Source organism: Castor canadensis, chromosome 14 (genome assembly GCF_047511655.1).
Source record: "Castor canadensis chromosome 14, mCasCan1.hap1v2, whole genome shotgun sequence".
NCBI classification, from domain to species: Eukaryota; Metazoa; Chordata; class Mammalia; order Rodentia; family Castoridae; genus Castor; species Castor canadensis.
This window is the reverse complement of record NC_133399.1, coordinates 6,592,551-6,614,809: the sequence shown is the minus strand read 5'-3', so window position 1 is coordinate 6,614,809 and position 22,259 is coordinate 6,592,551. Positions and strand designations below refer to the sequence as shown.

The 22,259-nt window shown below is 39.3% G+C and overlaps 1 protein-coding gene across 10 annotated transcripts in view; it reads left to right on the top strand.

Annotated features, from left to right (window-relative positions):
* LOC109676360 (uncharacterized) overlaps positions 1–22,259 on the top strand; it is a 62,681-nt gene that overhangs the window by 5,741 nt on the left and 34,681 nt on the right. For 2 of the 10 annotated variants that reach the window (XM_074053734.1, XM_074053733.1), the window contains one exon: positions 18,065–18,169. The exons of 5 other annotated variants lie outside the window; for them this stretch is intronic. In XM_074053734.1, the coding sequence (XP_073909835.1) occupies positions 18,155–18,169 (15 nt within the window). In that variant the 5' untranslated portion in view covers positions 18,065–18,154. 3 more of the 10 variants (XM_074053737.1, XM_074053735.1, XM_074053732.1) reach the window with 2 other exon arrangements.

Below are 22,259 nucleotides of genomic sequence, written 5' to 3'. Positions count from 1 at the left end.
TAAATGAAAATCACAGTTTTCTAGGTTATTAGCTGAAAGGCAAAAGGAAGGCTTCCTGAGTTCTGCTATGGATTCAATAAGGCATTTGGATTTTTTTCCACCAGGCTTCTTATTTAAAATTAACTCCTTAGGATTTAATTTATTCTATTTATTTTTTCCATGCTTTCTCACACCAGTTTCAATGTAGACATAATCATTTTTACCCAATCGCTGGGCCTCCACCAAACACCAACCTTCAAATTTTGGTGAGTTTGCCCCTCCATTTGCGTGTCTCAAGAATAGACTTTCATTAACCAAAATGTTTAATTGATGAAATTGTCAGTGTATACTCTTCATAGACAGTTTGGAGACAAGAGGGGAAACTTGTCACAATCGAGATGGAGTCACATCTGGCAGACCTCACAGAAGTTACTAAAGCCAAGTGATTTTAAAGAAGTGGTCTTACACTGGGTACTATTCTAGTCTTTACAGTCCCCTCTGTCAGAAGGCAAATGCATATATTGGCCAAGGCTTTCTACTTATATAAAGACAAAATTATTTTTGGTGGCCTGAAACTTGTCTTTTTAATAGTTCATGCTTATGGAGTTATTTTCTCTTACACAGTTTATTGAACTGGAAGTATTCTCTCATTTTCTTATTCTGAATTTTACTTGATAAAGGTGTTTCTAGTTTTAGACTTAAATAGCAAGTACTTATGACTTAGACTTAACTGCTTAAGTGGAACACCATCCAGATAACAACACTGGAAACTCTCCCAGAACAAGGGCTGAGATGGTAACCAACCAGGGCAATCTGTGTTTGGTACCATTTAATATGCATAACTTTGTCCCATGCCCCCAGTTCTATAGTTTACTTAAACCTATAACAAGTGTCTGTACCAAAATCCCATGGTTTTTCCCTCTCATGCTGATGGCAATTGACCCATGTGCATTTAACTGCATGTCTCACTTTATCTCCCAAAGCTTGCATTCCTTCACAAAGTTGCCACTCAAAACCTTCTCCAACTAATGCTCTTTTGATGTAAATGCTGCATTAGGTCAAGTAGATCATGGTCATCCAGGATCAGTCATGATGCCTCTAAGAGAATTGGTAAGTTGCTGCCAATCTCCAACAAAAAACAGTCGCCAGCTGGGAATGGTGGCCTTCCTGGGCTAAGTGGATGCCATACATCCTCCCTCTTCTGGGTCCCCTTATTTTTTCCCATTGGGACCATGACTTCTTCTAAGCCTTTCTCACTTTGTTTCCCAGAGGCTCCAGGCTTTTGTCCACATTAAACCTTGTGCTGGCATAAGAAGTGATTTCCCCACCTATCCATTCCATGTCATTCTTTCATGTCTACCATATCCATTTTCCAATTTTTTAACATTGTTTTCATTATGTAATCTAAGTTCAAAGCTTCTGTTTTTCTCTCCTGACTAGAGAACTCTGGATAACATTTACACAATTCAGACACCAGTGATATAGTCTGTGAGTTTTATAGTTTTCTTTCACTTCTGGCTGCATAATTTTAATCATTTTCTCTTCATGCTGATTCTTGGTCTTCTTTCATTAGTACACAATTGAACAACTACAGTGTTGGCTTTATTGAACTTGGTTTACATACATCTTCATAATTTCTTTGTGTCTGTGTGCTACACAGGGCTTGAACTAAGAGTGTACACCTTGAGCCACTCCAGCAGCCCTTTTTGTGTTACGTAGTTTAGAGATAGTGTCTCATGAACTGTTTTCCCTGCCTGGCTTTGAACCACAATCATCCTGATATCTATCTCCTGAGTAGCTAGGGTTGTAGGCCAGAGCCACTGGTGCCTGGCACATCTTCATAAGTTCCATATAATCCTTGCGATGACTGCTAAGTCTTTATAGGTAGTATCTTCTTCATACACTGTTTCACATTTTCCTTTTTCTACATCATAGTTCCCTATTACCTTTGATTCGATCTTAGACATTTTCCAGATGGTCTTTGTAAAATGAGTCCTCTGCCTGGGATTTTTCATTTCTCTGTCTCTCCACATTTCTTGTGATTTCTTTTCCATATTTGGGCAGAATGGGCATATCAATCCTAGTGATAAAAGTGTTGGGTGTGGACAGAATGCCTATAAAGATCGAAGGGTGGCTGACTCAACAAGGTATAGATGCAAAGCCACAGGTCTTTATTAAAGAAAGAAAGAAAGCATAAAGATTGTACAGGGAGTGATTGGAGGAAAGCGATCCAGGCCATAGCAGGTGGGCTGCTTAAGGGTATTTATGCTACTTTTTGGGCCGTTTGTGGGGTGGAAACTCAATGAGTCTTTCTGATAGGTGAATGTTTGCATTGGTGTTCTTGACATGTAGATTATGCAAAAAAAATCTCTTAGGTGGGTTTGGTCACAAAGATTTGGCACTGAGGACACACTTTAGAGGTGACTCTGTCCTACATTTCTATATTGTTTCTTAAAGATGTGTGTTGCTATGCCTGCCCTTGTGTGTTGTTTCATTGTGACTCCCTTCTCTATTCTATATCACCTGTGAAAGATGTTTGTGTTGTGATGCCTTCTTCTAGCTAGCATTTGATCTGTGCTTCTTTAGTCCCCACCTTTGCTGCCTATACCAACCCAATTCCTGTCACTAGATTGAGGCATAGCACTTGTGGTTCACTGTATCTAATTTTGACATAATGATATTAGAGAACATTTGCCATTTCCCCTAGAACTTTTGGTTGGAGAAATTTCCATAGTGGTGACATTGGTAAATCTAGTTTTTTCCAAGACAGATCTTGTGCAAAAATTTAAAATTTCAAAATGATTAATTCTTCTACTAAACATCCAGTATCAAAAGTAGGAAGGATTCTTCTGAATGTCATTGGGACATCCTGGTAGGGTTTATATAGGTGAAACAAACAAATTTGTAGAGTCTGCTAAAGCCAGCCCACAGAGATTTTGGCTTTCACACTTGACTACTCTCTGCATTCAGCCTTTCTTCACTGACAATTTAGATTTCTGACCTTTGTTCTTACAGATTTCTGGTGAAGGAAGTTATTGCTTCTCTGGAGTGCTTCTTTTGCCTTCAATTCATACACAATGAATTGTCAATTCATCTTAATTCTTGGAGTCTGAAAGTGTTGATTTAAAGTTTCTTGTCTTTTTTCTTCTGTGTCTGGGGATGTATCCTACTATATCCTTCTATGCAGAATTCTGAAGAAGTGTGTGACTCAGTTTTGGTCATAATGATGAGCATGTATTCCCCTCAATGACCCTACCCATAATGAACAATGTGGAGAGCAGCCTCAGAAATGCAATGAGCACTCCAAGAGTCCTCCTGACTGCACATCTGCCCCTGGGAGTAAATTTTCACCAGAGATTCCCCATTCATTTCAGTATAGTATCTTAGACGGTCTATTTTCCTTACTGCCTTAAGGTAGTTGCTACCTGCACAAGTGGCCTAAACAGGTGTCTGGGAATATTAAGTTATATACAAACATACCTTTAAGTGTCCTTTTCATTTTTTATTGCTCTAATGGTATCAGTATACATTAGTTGTGAATATGATATTTAGAGGATAGGTGCCATGTTTTATTCAGCACATTTCTCTATTAATAATGTCAGAAAAGAAGGATGGAGAAGTATGTGAGTTAAATGACTTAAGTTGAATATATATTCCTTCTGTTCCTGAATAAAAGGAAATATGTTATTATTTCCTATATTACAAAATTTGAACCCAGCACATTTATGATGTCATAAATTTTTAAGATGTTAATAATTTCAAATAATAACACAAGTTTTCCTTTCTACTCATTTCCTCAGGGTTCCCTGCGTTCTGTATGCCTTTTTAAATGCTTTCACAGTGTGTGTAAGAAAAAGGACATAACCAAAATGATAAGTGCAAAAATATTTTATTCCCAAACTCACAAATTATTGGAGAAGCCATGTAAAAAGGCATCAACCCAGTTACAGACCAAAAATGAGAGTATTCTCACCCTGTATTTCATAGGATAGTAAAGATGATGAAATCATTGCTGCTGTGGTGAGACTGTCTTGGCTAAGAAACAGGAACTCTCTGATGAGGACTAATCAAGGAGTTAGGAAACTTGATGGTTGAGAACCACAGCTTATCTGCTAACAAGAAATCATATGCAAGATTGCCAATAATCGCAAAATGCCTGTGACATAAAGCAGGGCATTGCTGACCTGAAAGCCTTGGAGCCTACCAAAAATTAACAGCTTCATTCTGATCATCCAAGGGTAAAATCTCCCCCAACCCAGACTCTAGGACAAATTGATGACATGAGGGAAATATATGAGACATTTTGTCATACTGGGATTTGAACTCAGGGCCTCTTTTTTAGACAGGTGCTCTAGCAGCCAATCCATCAGGCCTGCTTGTGTTCAGTGTCTTCATGATAGGGTCTCATGAACTAATTGTCCAGTCTGGATTCAAACTGCAATGAGACTGATCTCTGCCTCCTGAGTACCTATTTTTAAGCAGAAAAAAAGGCATGTTTGACTGAAATGCATGCAGAGATTGGTGAGGAGACAGAGACTGAAAGCAGTTCAGAAATTGCTCAATACATGCACACATGCTTTATGAGGGAGAAGAAATCTTTGGAGATAGTCCCTAGCAAGATTGCTGAAGCCCACAGCTGCTTGCAGACTAGGGATAGAGACAGGAATGTAGTGGGACAAGTTCCAGGAAAAAGGGAGTCCCAGGAAAGTCACTGTACAGGAATATCCTCCATCAGCCCTCTTGACACTCCCAAGGTAATGGGTCTTTCTATGAAGCTGGGTTGGAAATTTCTAGTAAATGGCTAAAGGTGAATGTTTGTTATTCTTCGGGGCTGAGTGTAGAGTTTTCAGTAAGCCACTGTGATGGGGAAGGGTCCAGTCCTCGTGTGGCTTCCTTATGTTCACCCTAACAATTAGGATTATAGGCTTGAGGCACCAGCATCTAGCTCACTGTATGAGAGTTAATGACATATAAACCAGTTTTCCAGGAACGACCATCCGCATGTGCATAGAACACAGTAAAAGCTTGAGTTCTCAAGATCCTCAGCAATATTGCCAGTGAAGTTTTCCCACTATCCAGCTAGAGGGTGCACCTTTGATTTTCTTTTCTTTGCATCACATAAACAAAGCTGCCCAACTCATATCAGACAGCAGCAGCACTACCGTGTGTTCAGTTGCCCACTGCTTCTCAAATAAACCTCTTTTATCCTATTTTCTTTTCTTGTTGAATTCTTTTACGAAGAAGTGGTACCAAGGATCCCCATCACACTCCTTATATGCCTTTATCTTGGGTAGAAGTGTTACCTCCTGTGCTGTTTGCTGATGGCATTCCTCCATATTCCTGTTAGCACTTTCTGTTAGCATTTTGTTTAAGCATTGTTCTTAAGAAAATAAGTTGGCTACCTTTTCTGTCCTATTTGTGGTGTTTGCCTATCAATATAAAGGGGTGGTTTGTTTGCATTACTGACTGTGTTTACTCTGAGTTTTCCCTGTTCTCAAAACAAGTAAGGCACAACCAAAGCTGTCCATCTGCTTATACTAGCTTTGATCACCTAGAAATGTTTCATCATGGGACTGGGAAGCCCTATGGAGTGATGCAGTGACCAACATTGCAAGCCATGGCATCCCTGACTCTCAAGGCCTATGACTTTCTACACTTCACTTCCACAAATAATCATTTCCAAGTGTTCATTCCCCCATCCCACATCTCTGTGAACTTCCCTACTTATGGCCCAAGTAGGAGGAGATTTCCTTTATCCCTTTTGTACCTGACCAGTTTACTACCCACCACATGGAGCTCTGTACTTAATGTTACTGAAGTCCTTCATCCTACTGCTAGACCAGCACTCCAGGCCAGCAATCACTAAGCCAGCACCTGACATTGCTGGACAATGTAGCAAAGTTTCACTTCTAACATATTCTCCCACTATTGTACTTTAAATGAGTGCCAAGAAGAACAAAATTTTTCCTAGCCAATTAGTTATGAAGACTGCAGGTGTCCTTATACTAAATTTTCTGCATATTGGAACAGTGTTTGTTGTCATTACTGAGGTTTTCTGTGCTATTTCCTGTGCTATTCTTTGACAGCCAGCAAAACTCTCTTTCTCCCTCAGTGTGAATTATGAATTTTCTCTTGTTGTTTTATAGTTTTTTCTGTTTTCTATGAAACTACACTGCCTGTTTTCTGATGTTCTTTCTTTCTTTTATCTAAGTGTGTCTTCTGTCACTGTAAGTTAACCATGCTTAAACTTTCTTTCTCTCTCTCTCTCTCTCCTGATTGCATTTTCTAATATGTAGATGGTTCTGTTCACTACTGAGTCTCCAAGCCTTCCCACCATCACCCAGCATGAAAGCTTCAGGCTCACCACATTCTTCCTCTATCCCTCAGAAATACTGAGGAAAGGCTCATGGCACTAGTCAGCCATCTTCACATTTATTAAGGACTCTCAAGTAGTTCCACCTACAATTGATCTGCAGTTTTCTACTTTGTATAAAATGCTGTCCACAACTCAACCTTCAGGGCCTTCTCATCACTGCCCACTTTGAAATAATACACCTCACCACCTTTCTGTTTCTATGCTTCTGAGGTATTAATAAGTCACTGCTGCCATTAGTGCAGTCCACCATCTTCACATTTATTAATGACTTGTGTAGATACTGATCCCTTCCATCAATCTCACTGACATGATTTTTGTTTTATGTATTATTGACATGATACGGTTTCATTTGTTTTCTTTGTTAGTCTGTCTCTATTCATAATTTCTCTTTATAGTTATGACAAGGATCACATAAAATATATTATACCTTTTCAATATTTAACAAACAAAATCTTAACTATATTTGACTATATAAACAATTTACATGTATTTTCTTCCCATTCCATATTCAATATCATTCATGTCACACTCTGCATCTCTCTGTATTTTATATCCATTTAGTAATATTATATGTTATTTCTTTGAAATGCCTGTTTCTCACTGCAGGTAAAAAATTTTTGTAGTACTGAGATTTGAACTCAGGACCTCACATTTGCTAGGCAGGCACCCTGCCACCTGAGCTATTCCACTAGTCCTGTAGTTTAAAAAATTTTTACATTTTGCCTTATAGCATTTCAGTAATCTGAATATGATTAAATTTACCTTTCCTCACATTTTCATGCCATTTCAAGGTCACTTTCTTTATTTGTAAGAACTGTTGCTATTTTATTTAAGACTGACATCACAGTAATGTGCATTTTCATTATTTTTTGTGTGAGTGGTACCAGAAAATGAAAGAGGTCCTAATGTCATACTTCTGGTAGCTGGAATGAGAAAACTAGTTTTATGGTGTAAAATTTCACACACCTCTTTAGACAATCTTAGCCATTTTCAGCCAACCAAATTAAAATGTGTCAACATAGTGAATGCTATTATTGCATACATGTAGAAATGGGAGTTACATGCCAGGAATATTCTACACAGGAATTAAGTTGTACTAAAGCCAAACCTTTTTCTAGCTCAGAGAAACAGACAGCTTTTTCCAAGGCCCAAGAAAATGCCCGTTCTTAGATTATACATAATCCATAGCATTGCATGTTCACTTGGATGCACCTCACAGAAGAGAATTCTCTGTTGAGTTAGATGCAGGTAAGGATTTAACTTGGGAGTGTGCCATGGCCTGCCACCCCTCCTTGAACACTGAAGTGATTTCTTCTTCAGCACCTTAGTGTTTGTGAGAAGGGAGATGTCACCTCAAGACAGTTAAAGTTTCTGACTTGAACAAACTGCCAAAATCATGAGACCTTTTTTCATGGAAGCTTCCTAAATCTGTGTTTGTCTTAGCCAGTTCTGTAGAAATTGTAATCATAGAAATCTTATGGTGACATTCAAACAGCACTATGCATGAAAATGCAAATACTGCCCAGGTAACAGCTGCAAGGCACTGAAAGCTTCAATTTCAGAAAGAACAATACCCCTCAAATGTATGCATGTGTATGTGCCCTGCTTTCCTGGGAGTGGTTTGCAGCTCCTCACTGTCACCACTCATAAGTTGTTTTCAGTAGCTCTGGAGCCCAGCTAGAAAGAAGAGCAACTGTGTAGAAACCACCCAGGGGAACTTCTTTGCCCTTGGTCTCAGGTTCAAATCTGACATCATTTTAGAGTCACTGCTCTCAGACCCCTACCTACTCTACATCAGGTTACTCATGGACATCACACCAGCATTCATAATTTAATGTGGACAAACATCACAATCACATTGTTGAATAAAAAACTATGTCTGTTCCAGGGTATTTTATATGTTCTTTCCATTTGAAACAATTATTTAAGTCCCAATCCTCCTTCCAGGGATGAAACCAGTCATTTCTGTGGCTAATCCTCAACTTCCAATAATGGTTTCCCTTTTAAAAAACAATTTTCATCTGGTGTAATCACCAGAGACTCTCATGTCTCCAGAGTTAAATTCTTCATGTGAAACTCTCTTTCAGGAAGTATTGTGATATTTTGGAAGAGAAAGTTGATCCTACTTTTGCTTCTGTCATATGTAAGCTGTGTCACCACCTTCTCAAGAGGACATACACAGAATATTCTAAACAGATCATTAACTTTGGTGAATTCTGAGGTTCACAGCATGAGCCTTAGGAATTCACGACTTAATAAGGACTTTAGTAAGGGTTTTAGTGCTGTCCTCACCTGAAGCTAGAGTTTCATGGTCTTTCTTTTTGTGCATAATTTCTCAAAGCAGAGTTTTAGGTGATTTTATTACACAGGCAATGCCACCTCAGAAAAGAAATGCTTACATATTCAATTTATTTTCTTATTCAATGATTGAACTCTCCATATACTTTCCAGAAAGCAAAACAATCAGTTTTTGTAAACCTATATTATGCAAAATAATGAATTTCAGGGCTTTGCACTTGATGGGAGAGGTCTGTACCACTTCAGTGATACCTGTAGCCCTTTTTTCTGTGACTATTTTTTAAATTTTTTTATTATTCTATTCAAATGTGCATTATTGTTTGGATTATTTAAACTCTTTTCCTTCCCCTGCCCCCCCCCCCTCACTTCCAGGCAGAACCTGTTCTGCACTATCTCTAATTTTGTTGAAGAGAAGACATAAGGATAATAAGGAATTCAAAACTAGTAAAGGACAGATATAGAGAAAGATTCCCAGCATTGCTTTCATCTACAAATATGTTACAACCCAGGTTCATTCATCTCTAACCCTGGTCCTGATTACCTTCTCATGCAATCCTCTGTTGATTTATGGTTTCTGTATTAGTTCCCCTGGAATCGGGATATAAACGCTTTCATTTTTTGGGTTTTCCACGTATTCTCACCCACATGTGCTCTCCCCTTGTCATGTGATCCATTTTTGCGTTCACATCTTATCCTGTCTTATGTTTTTCTTTTCTTATGTGTTCTCAACTGATCTGGAACCCATCCTCCTCATCTCTGAATGCAAAGTACCTTAGGTTATAGGCTTATGTATTTATATACTACTTTCATCATACACACTCTCCTCTCCACTTTCTTCTCAGATCCTCATGCTTGTCCTCTTTCTTTTTGCCCATAATCAGTTCAATATACATCCAATGTTAACAAAGTACTATAAAACAAATGTATAAACCCAAAAGATTTATTTTCACATAATTTGAAGTACTTTAATGACTTCTCACTTTCCTTTCATACATGTGCCATTTACAATGTTATAATTGAATTGACTTCTTAGGGGTTTTCCAGTTGTGTTCTATTGATTTCCAGTTCTATTGCAACGTGACTCCAAATCATACCTTATGTGATTTAAATTCCATGCCATTATTGTATTTTAGGTAGGAACATGGTCTTGGTTTGAGTTGGGGATATGGCATGTCACTTTGAAGGATATCTACTCTGGTGTTGGATACAATATTCTGTTTGTCACTCTCAGAAAAGATGTGAAAATGTTAATTAAAAGTGAGAATTAGCAAAGTAGCATGCATTATGAAGCCAGTTAACCAGGAGAACATTAAGATGAATCAAGAAGAAAGAAATTATTTGCACCTGGTGTCACTTGCCTCCTACTTCAGGAATAGGGTAGTTGAGATAGGAAATTCATGAGTTTGAGGCTAACACAGGCAATAGAGTGATTTTGAATAAAGCGTTGGATACATAGCAAGACTGCCCAAAAACTGAAAAAGAAATGCTTCTTTGGAAGCACATGATAGGTACATTCAGGGTTTGATTTCTAGAACAAATGGCTGGAATGTAATAGCATTTAAAGATTTTGTAAAGAATTATAGTCATATTGGTTTCACAGAGTCATATACCATTGAGGCACTTGAGTTTTCTGTATAAATATTCAATTGTGACAATGAAAATGTGAATTAATAAATAAAATTGCAGGATACTTGTGGAGAAAGTTAACATTGGGCTCATTATCTCTTGTAGATTTTTGTAAAGCTACATGATTGCAAGTCAAAATGATCTGATAAATACTAAGAGAATAGAAAAACAGTCAGAAAGGCATGCACCAAGAGCTCATGCATGTACTCTTAGCTTCTCAGGATGCAGAAATCATGAGAATTGTGGTTCAAAGCCAGCCTGGGGAAATAGTTTGTGTGACAATATCTTGAAAAAAAAAACCATCACAAAAAAGAGGTGGGGGAGTGACTCAGGTGTAGGCCATGAGTTTAAGTCCAAGTACAAAAATATCAGTAAATGATTAAGAAGAGTGAGACTACAAGATAAGGTCAATGTAAAGCAGATTCTTCAAATCCAAAATGATGACTAGCTATATGATGACATTTCAGATTGCATAGAAAATCTATCAAGAAAGTGGAATCAATGATAAGCAGTCAATGCAACTGTGTTGCTGGAAACATAGTAAGCCAGAAATACTATCAAAAATGGTGAAAAATGTTTCAACGTATTCTGAATCATGGTCAAGTATAAAGCAGGCACCTAGACATACTCTAATAAGATAGGCTTGTTTTACATATTTATGATTTCCTTCTATTAAACTTCAGTTGACTGAATTAGTTGCAACTCCAGAGATGAGTTAAACTGAAGGGTTAAGAAATGGAAGCTTGTAGTGCATTAAGACTATCAATGTCTGTGAGCTGTCAACTCCCACCTAGTTCATTATTGGTGACTACACCATCCTAATCTATGGGCGGGGAGAAGACTAATAGAACATTCCAAATTAAAAAAAAATGGATGATGAATAAAACTGTGCCACAACATAATCCTTTTTGAATGTATATATGTACTGATTTTCAAATGTTCAGTTTTACACAGAATATTGCGTCCACTCATACATTTTTGATTCTCCTGTCTAAAGACAGGAGAGTTATTGAGTGATACTGAAATAATATTACTAGATCAGTTATCAGTAGTGAGGCAAAAGGGACTTCTGCTAAGGGTCAAGGTTGGGCATATATGATACATTGGATTTGGTGGGGCACCAGGTGTCTCATCATGTTGGTAGAGAGTTATTAAGAGTATGAAGTAGAACCTCTGTATAGGTTTAGCTAGTGCAACAGCATATTCAAGGTATCCTGTAGGATTATAATCATAAAAATCAGCACAGATGAAGGGCTATTTGATATGTTAATACATGTTGATCTCACAGTCAAGACCCTGAGCCACTGGTTTCTATGATGATAGCAGTTCATTGAATGCGTGATGCCATAGATGAAGCAAATCAGTTTGGGTCTGTAACTACCACAGGAATTAATAGGTTCACGTACCTTAGAGTAGAACAAGGGCTTCAGTTTATTCTCAAAATTCTATAATCACTGCTCTTACTCAAAATGAGATGGCCATATCTATATTTATGAAGTTTGTGTAATGCAGTGAAAATGAGTGACATCACAGCCCTTATAAACTTTGTGAGCCAAATAAAATAATTTGGTAAATTATGAAAGATAAAGATCTATTTTTGTGTTTTCTTTTTGTTTGGCTGGGGTTTGAACACAGGACTTCCTTTTCAGAAAGGCCTCTACCACTTGGTACATATCTCAAGCTTATTTTTGTCTAGTTATTTAGAGATAGGTCTCCAGAACTATTTGTCCAGGGTGGCCTTAAACCATAATCCTCCTGACCTCAGTCTACAAAGTAGCTAGGATGACAGGTGTGAGCCACCAGTCTTCAACAAGTTGCTCCTTTTGTATTTTGCGTTATAATGATCTTTTCAATTGGAAGTTGAAATAACCATTGTTGGAAAGGATATCTCAGTTAATGATTAGCTGGTTTGTCCTAGGGAAGATAACACTAGGAAGAAACCAAAACAAATAATAAAGGTGTCCTGTTTTTTTGGTTGGGTTATTTAAAATTTGAATTCCTTTAGCTCATTTCTTTTTTGTTTCTTTCATTTTTTAGTATGTTTTTTTTTCTAGTGCTGAGGAGGAACATATGGCCTTCCTTATGGGGGACAATTGACCTGCCACCAATCTATTCATCTCCTGTCTCAAGGATTCATCTATTGTCATGTTGCAATGTTTTCAGTGAAGGGCAAATAGTTCCTGAGAATGCATCTTCAAAAATAACCTGACCAAAAAGACAGAAAGTGTGGCTTAAGTCTTTGCAAACATAAAGACTTGCATTTAAAGACCTGTCCCACCAAAAAATTTTACAAAAACAGAAAAATAAATTAAATAATGTTAGATAACTCAACATGCTCATCAGTCAAGTGGATGAAATTGTTACATAATTCATTAGTCAATGCCTGATGTGAACATAATGAATACTCTCTAAGATTCTCTAAGATCCTATGGTATATAAATAATGTAGATCTATAGAACTCAAGAGTCTTGTATTCCCTGAATAAGAGAGTTGTTCTCTAATTCAGAACTTGAATCAGAGGACCCACTAGTAAATCCTGGAGGGTGTTCTCTTCTTTCTGAAGGTATAACTGGTTTCAGGGACCATTTTCTGTACAACATTGTGCTTTTAATATGCACAGTTATTCCAGATTTACACTTCTCTATGAATATATTAAGAAAATCTGTGAAGGTCAGACTCATAGAAAGCCACATTTTGGCAATCTCCTAGAGAAAGGATTTTTGCATTCGGGAGTTTCTCTAGGTAAGAACCTTAAAGGAACCTAATTGAGATAGTCTGTATGAGGAATATGAAGAATATAAGTTATTCAAGCCTAGAGATCTGTCAATAGGAGATGGGCTCTCAGTTCTAGCCTCATGTTGCTTTGATCATCTATGGGAACTCATGACTTGCAGGGCTACTTTTCAGTGCTCAGTGTGCTAATCACCCTTGGAGCTGTGTCAAAACATGGGAACATGGATTTCCCTTGTGGCCTTGTGCAATGAAGCCTCTTTGTATGAGCTAGTTCAAAGGTTGCTTTTCATTGTTCTTCATTCCTTTGTATAATTTGCTTCCATATAACACTACCTTCTCTATACATTAAATAATGTAAATCTGTTGCAAGTGCACTTTCAGTTTCATGCCTGAAAATACGGAATAAATAAGTATGAATAAGTATTGTCTGTTTGCCTCCACCCAAATTCCTGTTGCTTGACACTACCAGTTGTATCCTTGTCTGACTTTGTTACCCCTCCTTCTCTGATGTTATGAAATCTCCATGTGACTCTGTATATTGAATTCCCTGAGTACAATTCCCCCATTTTCAGGAGGAATAAACATTAAGGGCACAGATGTATAACTCAAAGAAGGTGACTATTCTGGGGGGGTCATGAGAAATTTCTAGAAATGAGGAAGCCTGAGCATTGGCTATTGAAGGATACTATCCTATAGATCAGCACAGGCAGGAATAGCATACTGATCATGTTTCTAGTGCCTTGAGGTTCTTGCCCTAAGTCATTAGCCAATCGGATAGCCAGTTTCTACCCTGTGTGTACCAATAGTGAGTGCCAGTGTCAATGGTCCATGATGCACAATGGGACATCAAGCTATGTGCCATGTGTCTCAGTGTCCACTGATGAGAGTCTTCTCAGAACAACCAGTTATGCAGCTGAGTGATTAACACTGAGTGCAAAACCTTTGAGGACATGTGACTGCAGCAGCAGCTGCAAATGGTGACAGCATGTCCTGGCCCTGCATTTTGGCAAAAAGGGCCACAGTCATGTTCCCAATGGATCACTTGGTCCCACTTTTGATGCCCAACTCAGTTGTTGGACCATGAAATCCTGCAGGGCAGGCAGGGAGTCATGAACTCTCTGAAATCTCTGAACTGTCCCTATGAAATGATTCATTCTAGTCCAGTCTTTTTTGAACACCTCCACTCCAAACATGAGGATCCCATTCTGTGTGGTGTTGGCAGGGTATTCCTTGTGCTTGTTTATTTAGTTTATGTTGGGAAGGAGCATTGCAATGCAGTGTACACTCTCTGCTCTTTCTCTAAGGTGAGTTTCTGGAACTTCCAGGTTCAGAGAAAAACAGGACTTAAATCAAGAAACTGTCATCTGAGGCCCTGTATTCTCAATGCTGCCACTAATGCCTGAATGTCTGTGTATCCACTACATTGCCGGAACTATTGGAAATGAGTGACTACATGCATACATGGTTGCTCTTGCAGGGGAAGTGGGCCTTTGTCCCCACTCACACATATCTGTTACTGTTCTCAGACTGTTTCTCATTTTATAATGACACCATGATTAATGGAGGACATGATTTATGTTTATGTATAATACTAGGGAATTTCCCCAAAAGTAAGGTATGCAGGCTTTTAAATGAAGGAGAAAACAAGAGTTCAAAGATATCGGGAGGGCTTGTGGAGTGACTTAAGTGGTAGAGTGCCAGCTGAGCAGGTGTGAGGACTTGAGTTCAAGTACCAGTACCACCACCTTCAAATGAACCACTTGGGTTAGTTTTGGTTTGTTTGCACTGATTAATTCTGGTAACCATTGTTGGGGCAAAATCATGAACCTTTGTGAAGATAGGGGAGCAGGTCAGAAGTTGTAAATGTTGGGTGGAACATGAAAGTGGAATAGGAAAAGTGTTTGCTCTGGTGTACCTAGTGCTCTTTCTTGTCAGATCAGGGGGTATATGCTTGGACATTGATTGTGAAATAATGTCCACAGACTGCTGACCCAATTTCCAAATGGAAGAAGCTGTTTCCACCATGAAAAGTTGAGAGAATATTCTGCTTAAATACAATGAATACCCAGGCTGGCCTGGGTAAGGACCAGAAAGGAGGCCTAGCCTGATAAAGGCTATAGCTGGAAAAAGGTATTTGGTCCCGGCACTGTGCCAGGAAATGTATCCCTTTTAACATTAATGGTCCTGTATCAGAAGCCAAGGAGATGTGCTGCAAGGAGGAAACTGTAAGCAATGACCAATCAGAGACCATCAGAAAGAGACCCCATTGTTTACCACAGAAAATAAATTTTCTGGATCACTCTGTGCTTCTGAGATCCACTTCTGTGACTCAATTTCTCACTGTGCATTGCTTCTGGTGCTGGTGATGTGCCAGAACTGGGTACCCCAAGAGCAGGAAAGGATGAGTTTCTGACCTTCTTCCCCACACTGGGCAGGATCAGGGATTTGACCATGGCCTTAGTGGCTGTGTTGGACCTGGTCCTCTCCACCACAGCCCTGCCCTTGCAGACCAAGTCACTATTGGTGTCATTTGTCACATGGTCTTCTCTTTTCCATGGTTGGGACTCAGTAGATGGGTTTAAGCCAATCATTCTGTCAGCTACCTACTTTTGACCTGTCCCAGACCCACAACACTCTCAGGGAGCTCTGCATTAGAGCTCATGCCTCTACAGACTATGGAGATGGCAGAAGGTCATGGGTTCCTGTGCAGCATGATCTGTGGTCCTTGGTTTCATGCTCCAAACACTCTAGATACATTGGATTGACCTGAGTGATATAAATGTTTGAAAGTGTGAGTAATATAAATATTTGAAGTCTCAATTCCGTGGTCGGTACCACAACCAATTACTTTTAATGGCTAAAATAAATCTGTAAATTTATAGTTATCCCTGCCTTGCACAACTCACTGAAAAGGGACTTCATATGCGTATTGTGTTGAAGGTGAGGCATATTTGGGGAGGTATTTAGGGTTTGAGACTGTTGCTTTCTCTGACATAATTGATGTTGACTTGGCCTATGTATAGACAGTATTTTCCCAAATGAAATGCAGATTAAGGTAGGACATGAACCCAGTGAAAGGAGGTCATTTTGTTGGGGCAGCAGCAACTGCAAGACTTGCAGGATCTTAAGAATGAAGCAGAGCAGGTCTATGTTTTATAGGGAGGAGCAAACAGGAGGAGAAAGAAGGTCAGAGATGAAGGATGATGGAAGGACATCTGCTCCTATAGCACAACATCTTTTTTTGAGGCCAGCCAGTCTTTAGAGTGTCAGTAAAGGAGGTGTCATTTGCTGGTTCTTAGTGGACATGGTCAGAGATCCCAGACCTGGAGTAAGCAGAGAACACTCAGGGCAGTTTGCTCAATGAGTGTTCAGTTTCTTGTGATCAATTAAGCTATTATTTTTGAGGTATGAAGTGTGGAAATTGAAAGTTTATATTCTTGCCTTGTTGTAGATTTAAAAGGGAAGGACATCTAAGTATAATGAGAATAGGGAAAATGGTTGGGTGGTGGTCTTTAATCACCAGTGTTCACAAGGATTACTTGGGTAATCCTGGGTAAATTTTCAATTGTTTGCATTTACAGTCAGGTCATTAGTCTAGTCACAATGTAGTTTGTGACAATTGAGAATTCCTATCTTGGACTGTGGAAAAAGAAGATTTTGGGTGTGCCTGCTGGATAAAATGACTTATTAATTTCAGAGTTCATTTGTGTTTGTCTTGGTCCCAGTTTCTGCTATGGAGTTAGTAAAACTCACAATGTCCTGAGCAATAGGAGCATATTTGGTTGTTTGTTCTTGGTCTTTTTTAGGTAGTGTCTTTATGGTACCAGTAAGATGTTGCACAGTGCCATCACCAGATATCTTCAAGATAGGAAATGGTGCTTGGCACTAGTGACTCACTCCTGCAATCCTATCTAGAGAGTAGAGATCAGGAGGATTATGGTTTGAAGCCAGCCCTGGGAAAATTAGCCTTCCTAACCAAAGTATTTACAAGAAACTATCTCAAAAATCCTGGACATAAGGAAGGGATTTTGGAGTGGCTCCCATGATACAGCACCTACCTAGCAAGTGTGATGTGCTGGATTCAAACCCCAGTGCCAAAAAATTGGGGAATGGTGACCATACAGAGCAGACAGATGTGGGATTGGAACCTACCATACTGCCAGTGTCTTGGGACTCAGTGCTAAACTTATTCATTTTCTACAGCTCTGCATTCCAGACTGTCCTCAGAATTAAAACATGGGATGCCAATTGGTATTGGGTAATTCATTTGAGTTTTGCAATGCAAGGAAGTGCAGCACAGCTCTGAATATTGAATTGGCTTTGGATGAGAGTTTGACACCTTTCCACATTAGCCATTGTCATTGTGAGCCATTTCATCCTGTAATTGGGGAAAATTGTGTGGAGGTTCATGAGTGAAATTTCCTCCTTTTGTAGGTTCCTCTTACTCCCTTCCTCGAAGTGAGCCACCATAGGCTGTATCTCCACAGAGACCATGGTCTCTAAGGTTAAAAATGTACAACTTTCTCCTCATGTAGTGTCAGCTCAACAGTCTGCATCCTTTAGCATCTTCCCTTTTGTTTCTTTTTTAGCACCTTTTTCCTTTGAAATTGCAGTTCACTTAAGCAGTCAGGAATTTTTTGTGCTCTTTTCCTGTAGTATTTTAATGATGAAATGATGCCTTAGCATGCAAGTTTCTTAAATTTTATTTTGAATTTGGAAAAATTCTTTTATGAATAATTGGATGAAATGAAATTTAGTTAGTTAAATTTAATGGTGTATGAATTTATCACTTGATCTTTTTGGATATTTGCTCATTTATTGTTTTGTTTCTAAAATGTTTGAATGGCAAAAATCATTTTATTTTGTCTAGTATCAAACAGGATTTGTGTTTTGATTACATTTTGTTTGTGTTTAGTAGCCCTGATATTGAACACAGTAGATGTGGTCTTTTTGTTGTCTTGTTTTGTTGTTTTGCCAATTTCAAAATGCAATTTTCGATGATATAGAGAATAGAATCCATATTTCTTTGTTTTTCTTTATGTTTTTTCATAGGACAAGGATGGAACTTTATTAACAAACTGCTCAGAAACACAGCTGATTGAACCCCTTGCTCACTGACTAACCTGGAGCACTGTGTCAAGCATGGAAAACTCTGAGGTTCTTCCAGGCAATCCTCTACTCCTCCCCGAATGTCCACTCCACTGCACTCACCCAACTGCCCACCAGTAACTGAAGTCTGTGACAAGGTCTCAAGGACAATATCCTTCCCTGGTTTGCTCTGTCCTGACAGGCTCTGTCACACATTTTTGACCATGGACATGGACTTTTGGAGCTGAAGCCAGGCTCCCAAGTTATTTAGTGCTATGTTAGTTATTTTTCATGTAGGGCCTCCCACTTTGACTATGTCTGCCTTATACTATAATCCTTCCACAGATATCTCCCTTGTAGGTGGAATTATTCGCAAATACCACCATACAGAATTATTGTCTGAGATGATGTTGCATTAACTTTTTGCCCAGATTAGTCTCAAACCATGATCCTACCAGTATTTTTCTCCTGAGTAGATGATTTGACAGGCATGAGCCACCACAAATCTGCACATACTATGATATTTGTGAATGACAATTTTATCCTTGTTGTCTTGATTATCAAAGTTTACAAAAATGAACTCCCTTTTTTTGCAGTGTGTCTGAAAATGTGATTACAGGCACTTCATTTTTGCCATCCTTTACAAAATCTTCTTATAATTGATAATTTTCAGCATCTCTTTAATGATACCAAAAAAGATGTATTAGACATTTTTTTGTGGAATAGGGTTTTCACCTCATGACTTTGAATTGTAAAGCTGGAGCTGTACTTCTTCAGCCACACCTCCTCCTCACATTTAAGAGATAACTTGGATATTGAGAATCTTCTGTTTTGGCAGCTCTGTATGGTTGCACACCTCTTCCTACAGCAATTGGCATTATTCATTCTGAAAGAGAGAATGCAAATTGAATATTATTTACAGACTGTATCACATGTGCACTAGTATTGCAAAAATTGCAATGAGTTTTTGGGGATAAGGAAAATGTGGTTAGAAATAAAGATCCCAGAAAAAAAGAGTACTGAAAAGAATTAAGATACACCAAATCCTTTCTTTCCCTTGGTCATGTTGGGGATTAAAGTTAGGGATTCTAACATGTGAGGCACATGTTCTAACACTTGAGCCATGCCTCCAGTCTCAATTCAATTATTCACATTTGCTATCCTATATAAATGTAAGTACTGGGTACTTACAGTTGCTGAGAGGGAAATGATGAATGAGAGCAACTGAATATGGTATGGAAGGGAAGACACTGCAGCATTTCATGATACCTGCATTGATACTGACCCTGTGTAATGTTATTTGAAAGTATACTGCAGGCCTTTGATGTGCCTGCTGAGGAAGTGCTAGACCAAAGTTCAAATATCAGAATCACAAAAATGTAGACAAAATATGCAATTGTGTTGCTACACAGTTTAAATCCCAGTCACTGGGGAGGATGTTGCACAAAGATTATCAATTTGATGCCAGTCAGGATTATTTACTGATATTTTGTCTAAAAATAAAACATACATAGGGGTATAGTTCACCACTGGACAGATTTCCTAGCAATTACAAAGTCTTCAGCTAAAACCAAAGTAATACACACACACACATACACACACACACAAAAATTGCATTAACATAAACTGAAAAGATATATTGCAAAGTGAAAGAACATAACAAATTAAAATATAGTAAAGAATATATTTGATATACTAAGGATGAAAACTAAGTGTAATACAGGGAAAGCACAATGAAATGGGAACTTGAGACAGGGTCTGGTGGCTCCCACCTGTAATCTTAGCTATTTTGGACACAGTGGTAGGAGGTCTAGGTTGCCTACCACATTATTGCCATATTTGTCATGTGTCTGCTGGAGAATTGTCAGGTTTCTCAGCTCCAGTAGCTGTGTGAAATCTTCTGACTGCATGACCATAAGGAGGTCACCTGGAAGCATCACAAGAGGGAAATGCTGAGAGAGTGACTGGGCATCTGCCATGCTGGGTGGAGGGGCTGTTGGAACCAGAAGCAGAGGTGGTTTTGACTGGGCCCTGTCTTGTGGGTTCCACAAAACATGCTCTGTTCACACTGTTAGGGTCTTAGGTCCTCTGCCACCTTAGGAAGGTGGTGGACTGGGGGAATTTAACCCAGTCCTAGGTCTCTGTGAGGCAACTTCATCCCAGCTCACAGCTCTGCTGGGAGTTTCTGCCTGCAAATCCCTATCTCGCTGACTGAGGTGGCTGGGGATGCCACCATGTATTTATGCAGTTTGTGCTGGGCCAAGGCCTTCATTTGCAGTGTAACTCCTTACTGTGACCTGTCTTCCCTTCGAGACCTTCAGGGTCAAGGGAAGCATGAGCTAAATTCTCTGATCTATGTCCAAAATCCAGTGCTTCTTAGTGCTGCCAATAAGTCCCTAAATTTCCACAAATTCTGCACATTGTCAGATTGTTTGGAAATGCTGATCCACATGTGCCCATGTTTGGCATCTGAGTGGCCAGGATGCTTTTTGCCATTCCTGACATAACTATTAATTGTCCTCAGGTAGTTTCTAGAACATTTTTCTATAATGAAACACTGATTAACTTAGATTGTGATTTTAAGAAGGAAAGGTGGTTTACTCTGAAATAGAGGAGAAAACGGAAGAAGAAAGAATTTGGGTATTGACAGACATGGAGTTTTGGCAAAATCAGTTTTCTCCTGTGATCATCTTGGTCTTGTTTGTTTCCTAGTTTTATTTTGGGGAACTGAAGTTTGAACTTATAGTTTAACATGTACAGAGCAGGTGCTCAACTGCTTGAACCATATCTCCAGTCTATTTTATCTGGGTCTTTTGGAGGTGGGGGTTCATACTTGAAATAAGTAAATTACTTTATTTGGCAATGTGTTTTTATTTTCTTGCATGCAAATTATTATGTTGAAAAATTAGATATGAGAATCCATGGCAATCTGCTTCATTCCAGTTTCCAGAGTTTGACCATCAGCCCTACATCAACTTCCTATGTCCTAGCCTACCTGTGTCTCCCCTCCTTAACAGACATGATGAATTTTCTCCAAGGAATATTGAACTAGAATTCTGTAAACCTGTTGTTCTATTTTTAGGAAGCGTATGCAAGAAGGTCACAGTGAATATGATAAGAGGTACATGGTAGGTTCAGAAGTCCAGGGCAAGTACTCCTGAAAGTAGTTATCCAAAAACTAAACTGCTGGAGTCTGTCCTTTCAAGTCACCCATTTAGCATCTCCCCTCTCCACTACACGTTCCCATCAGTCAAGGGCTTGGGGTTTGGGCCCTTTATCCATTAGCCAATCAGAGTGGCTGTTTAATCGCCTGCACCACCTGTCCAATGAGGAGGGACAGGCGATTCATGTTGCCTTCCTCAATATCGCCATATTTACCACAAACCTGCTGCCATTTCTCAAGCTACAGAGTTCCAGCAGGTTTGTGAAATCTTCTGACTGCAGGAATATAGGGAGGTCACCTGGACGCATAAGAAGCGGGAAATGGTGAGAGGGTGGCTGGGCATCTGCAGTGCTGGGTGGAGGGACTGTTGCATCCAGAAGCAGTGGTGATTTTGACTGGGCCTTTTCTGTTCTGGAGTCTGCTCCCTGATCACGTGGTCAGGGCCATTGGTCTGTGGGCGACTGGAGGGTGGCGGTGGACTGGGAGCCTTGAGCCTTTCTGTGTCACTTTGAGGTGTCTTCATCTTAGTCTACTGCCCTGCTGGGAAACTAATCTGCAAATTCCTGTTCCACAGACTGAGGTGGCTGGGGAGCCTCCTGAGTGTGTTTTTTGTGGCAGAACAGGGCGCTCCTGTGCCGTGTCCCCATAAATTCTCACTGGGACATGACTTCCCTTTGAATCCATCAGGTTCAAGGGAAGCTTGCACTAAACTCTATGCACTGTCCCCTCAATGCAGTGCTTCTCGGTGCTGCTAATCCGTCCTTAAATTTCCTTGAATCCCGCAAATTTCCAGTTTCATCGTAAATGCAAATCCACATGTGCACGTGTTTGGCTTCCGAGTGATGCTGACACTTTTTGCTCTTCGTGACTTAAGTGCTGATTTCTACAGTTTCTTTATCTAATACTGTTTTATAATGAAATGCTGATTAACTTAGACCGTGACTGGAAGAGAATTAGTCTATGGGGAAAGCCCCAAAAGCAAGGTATGTAGGCATC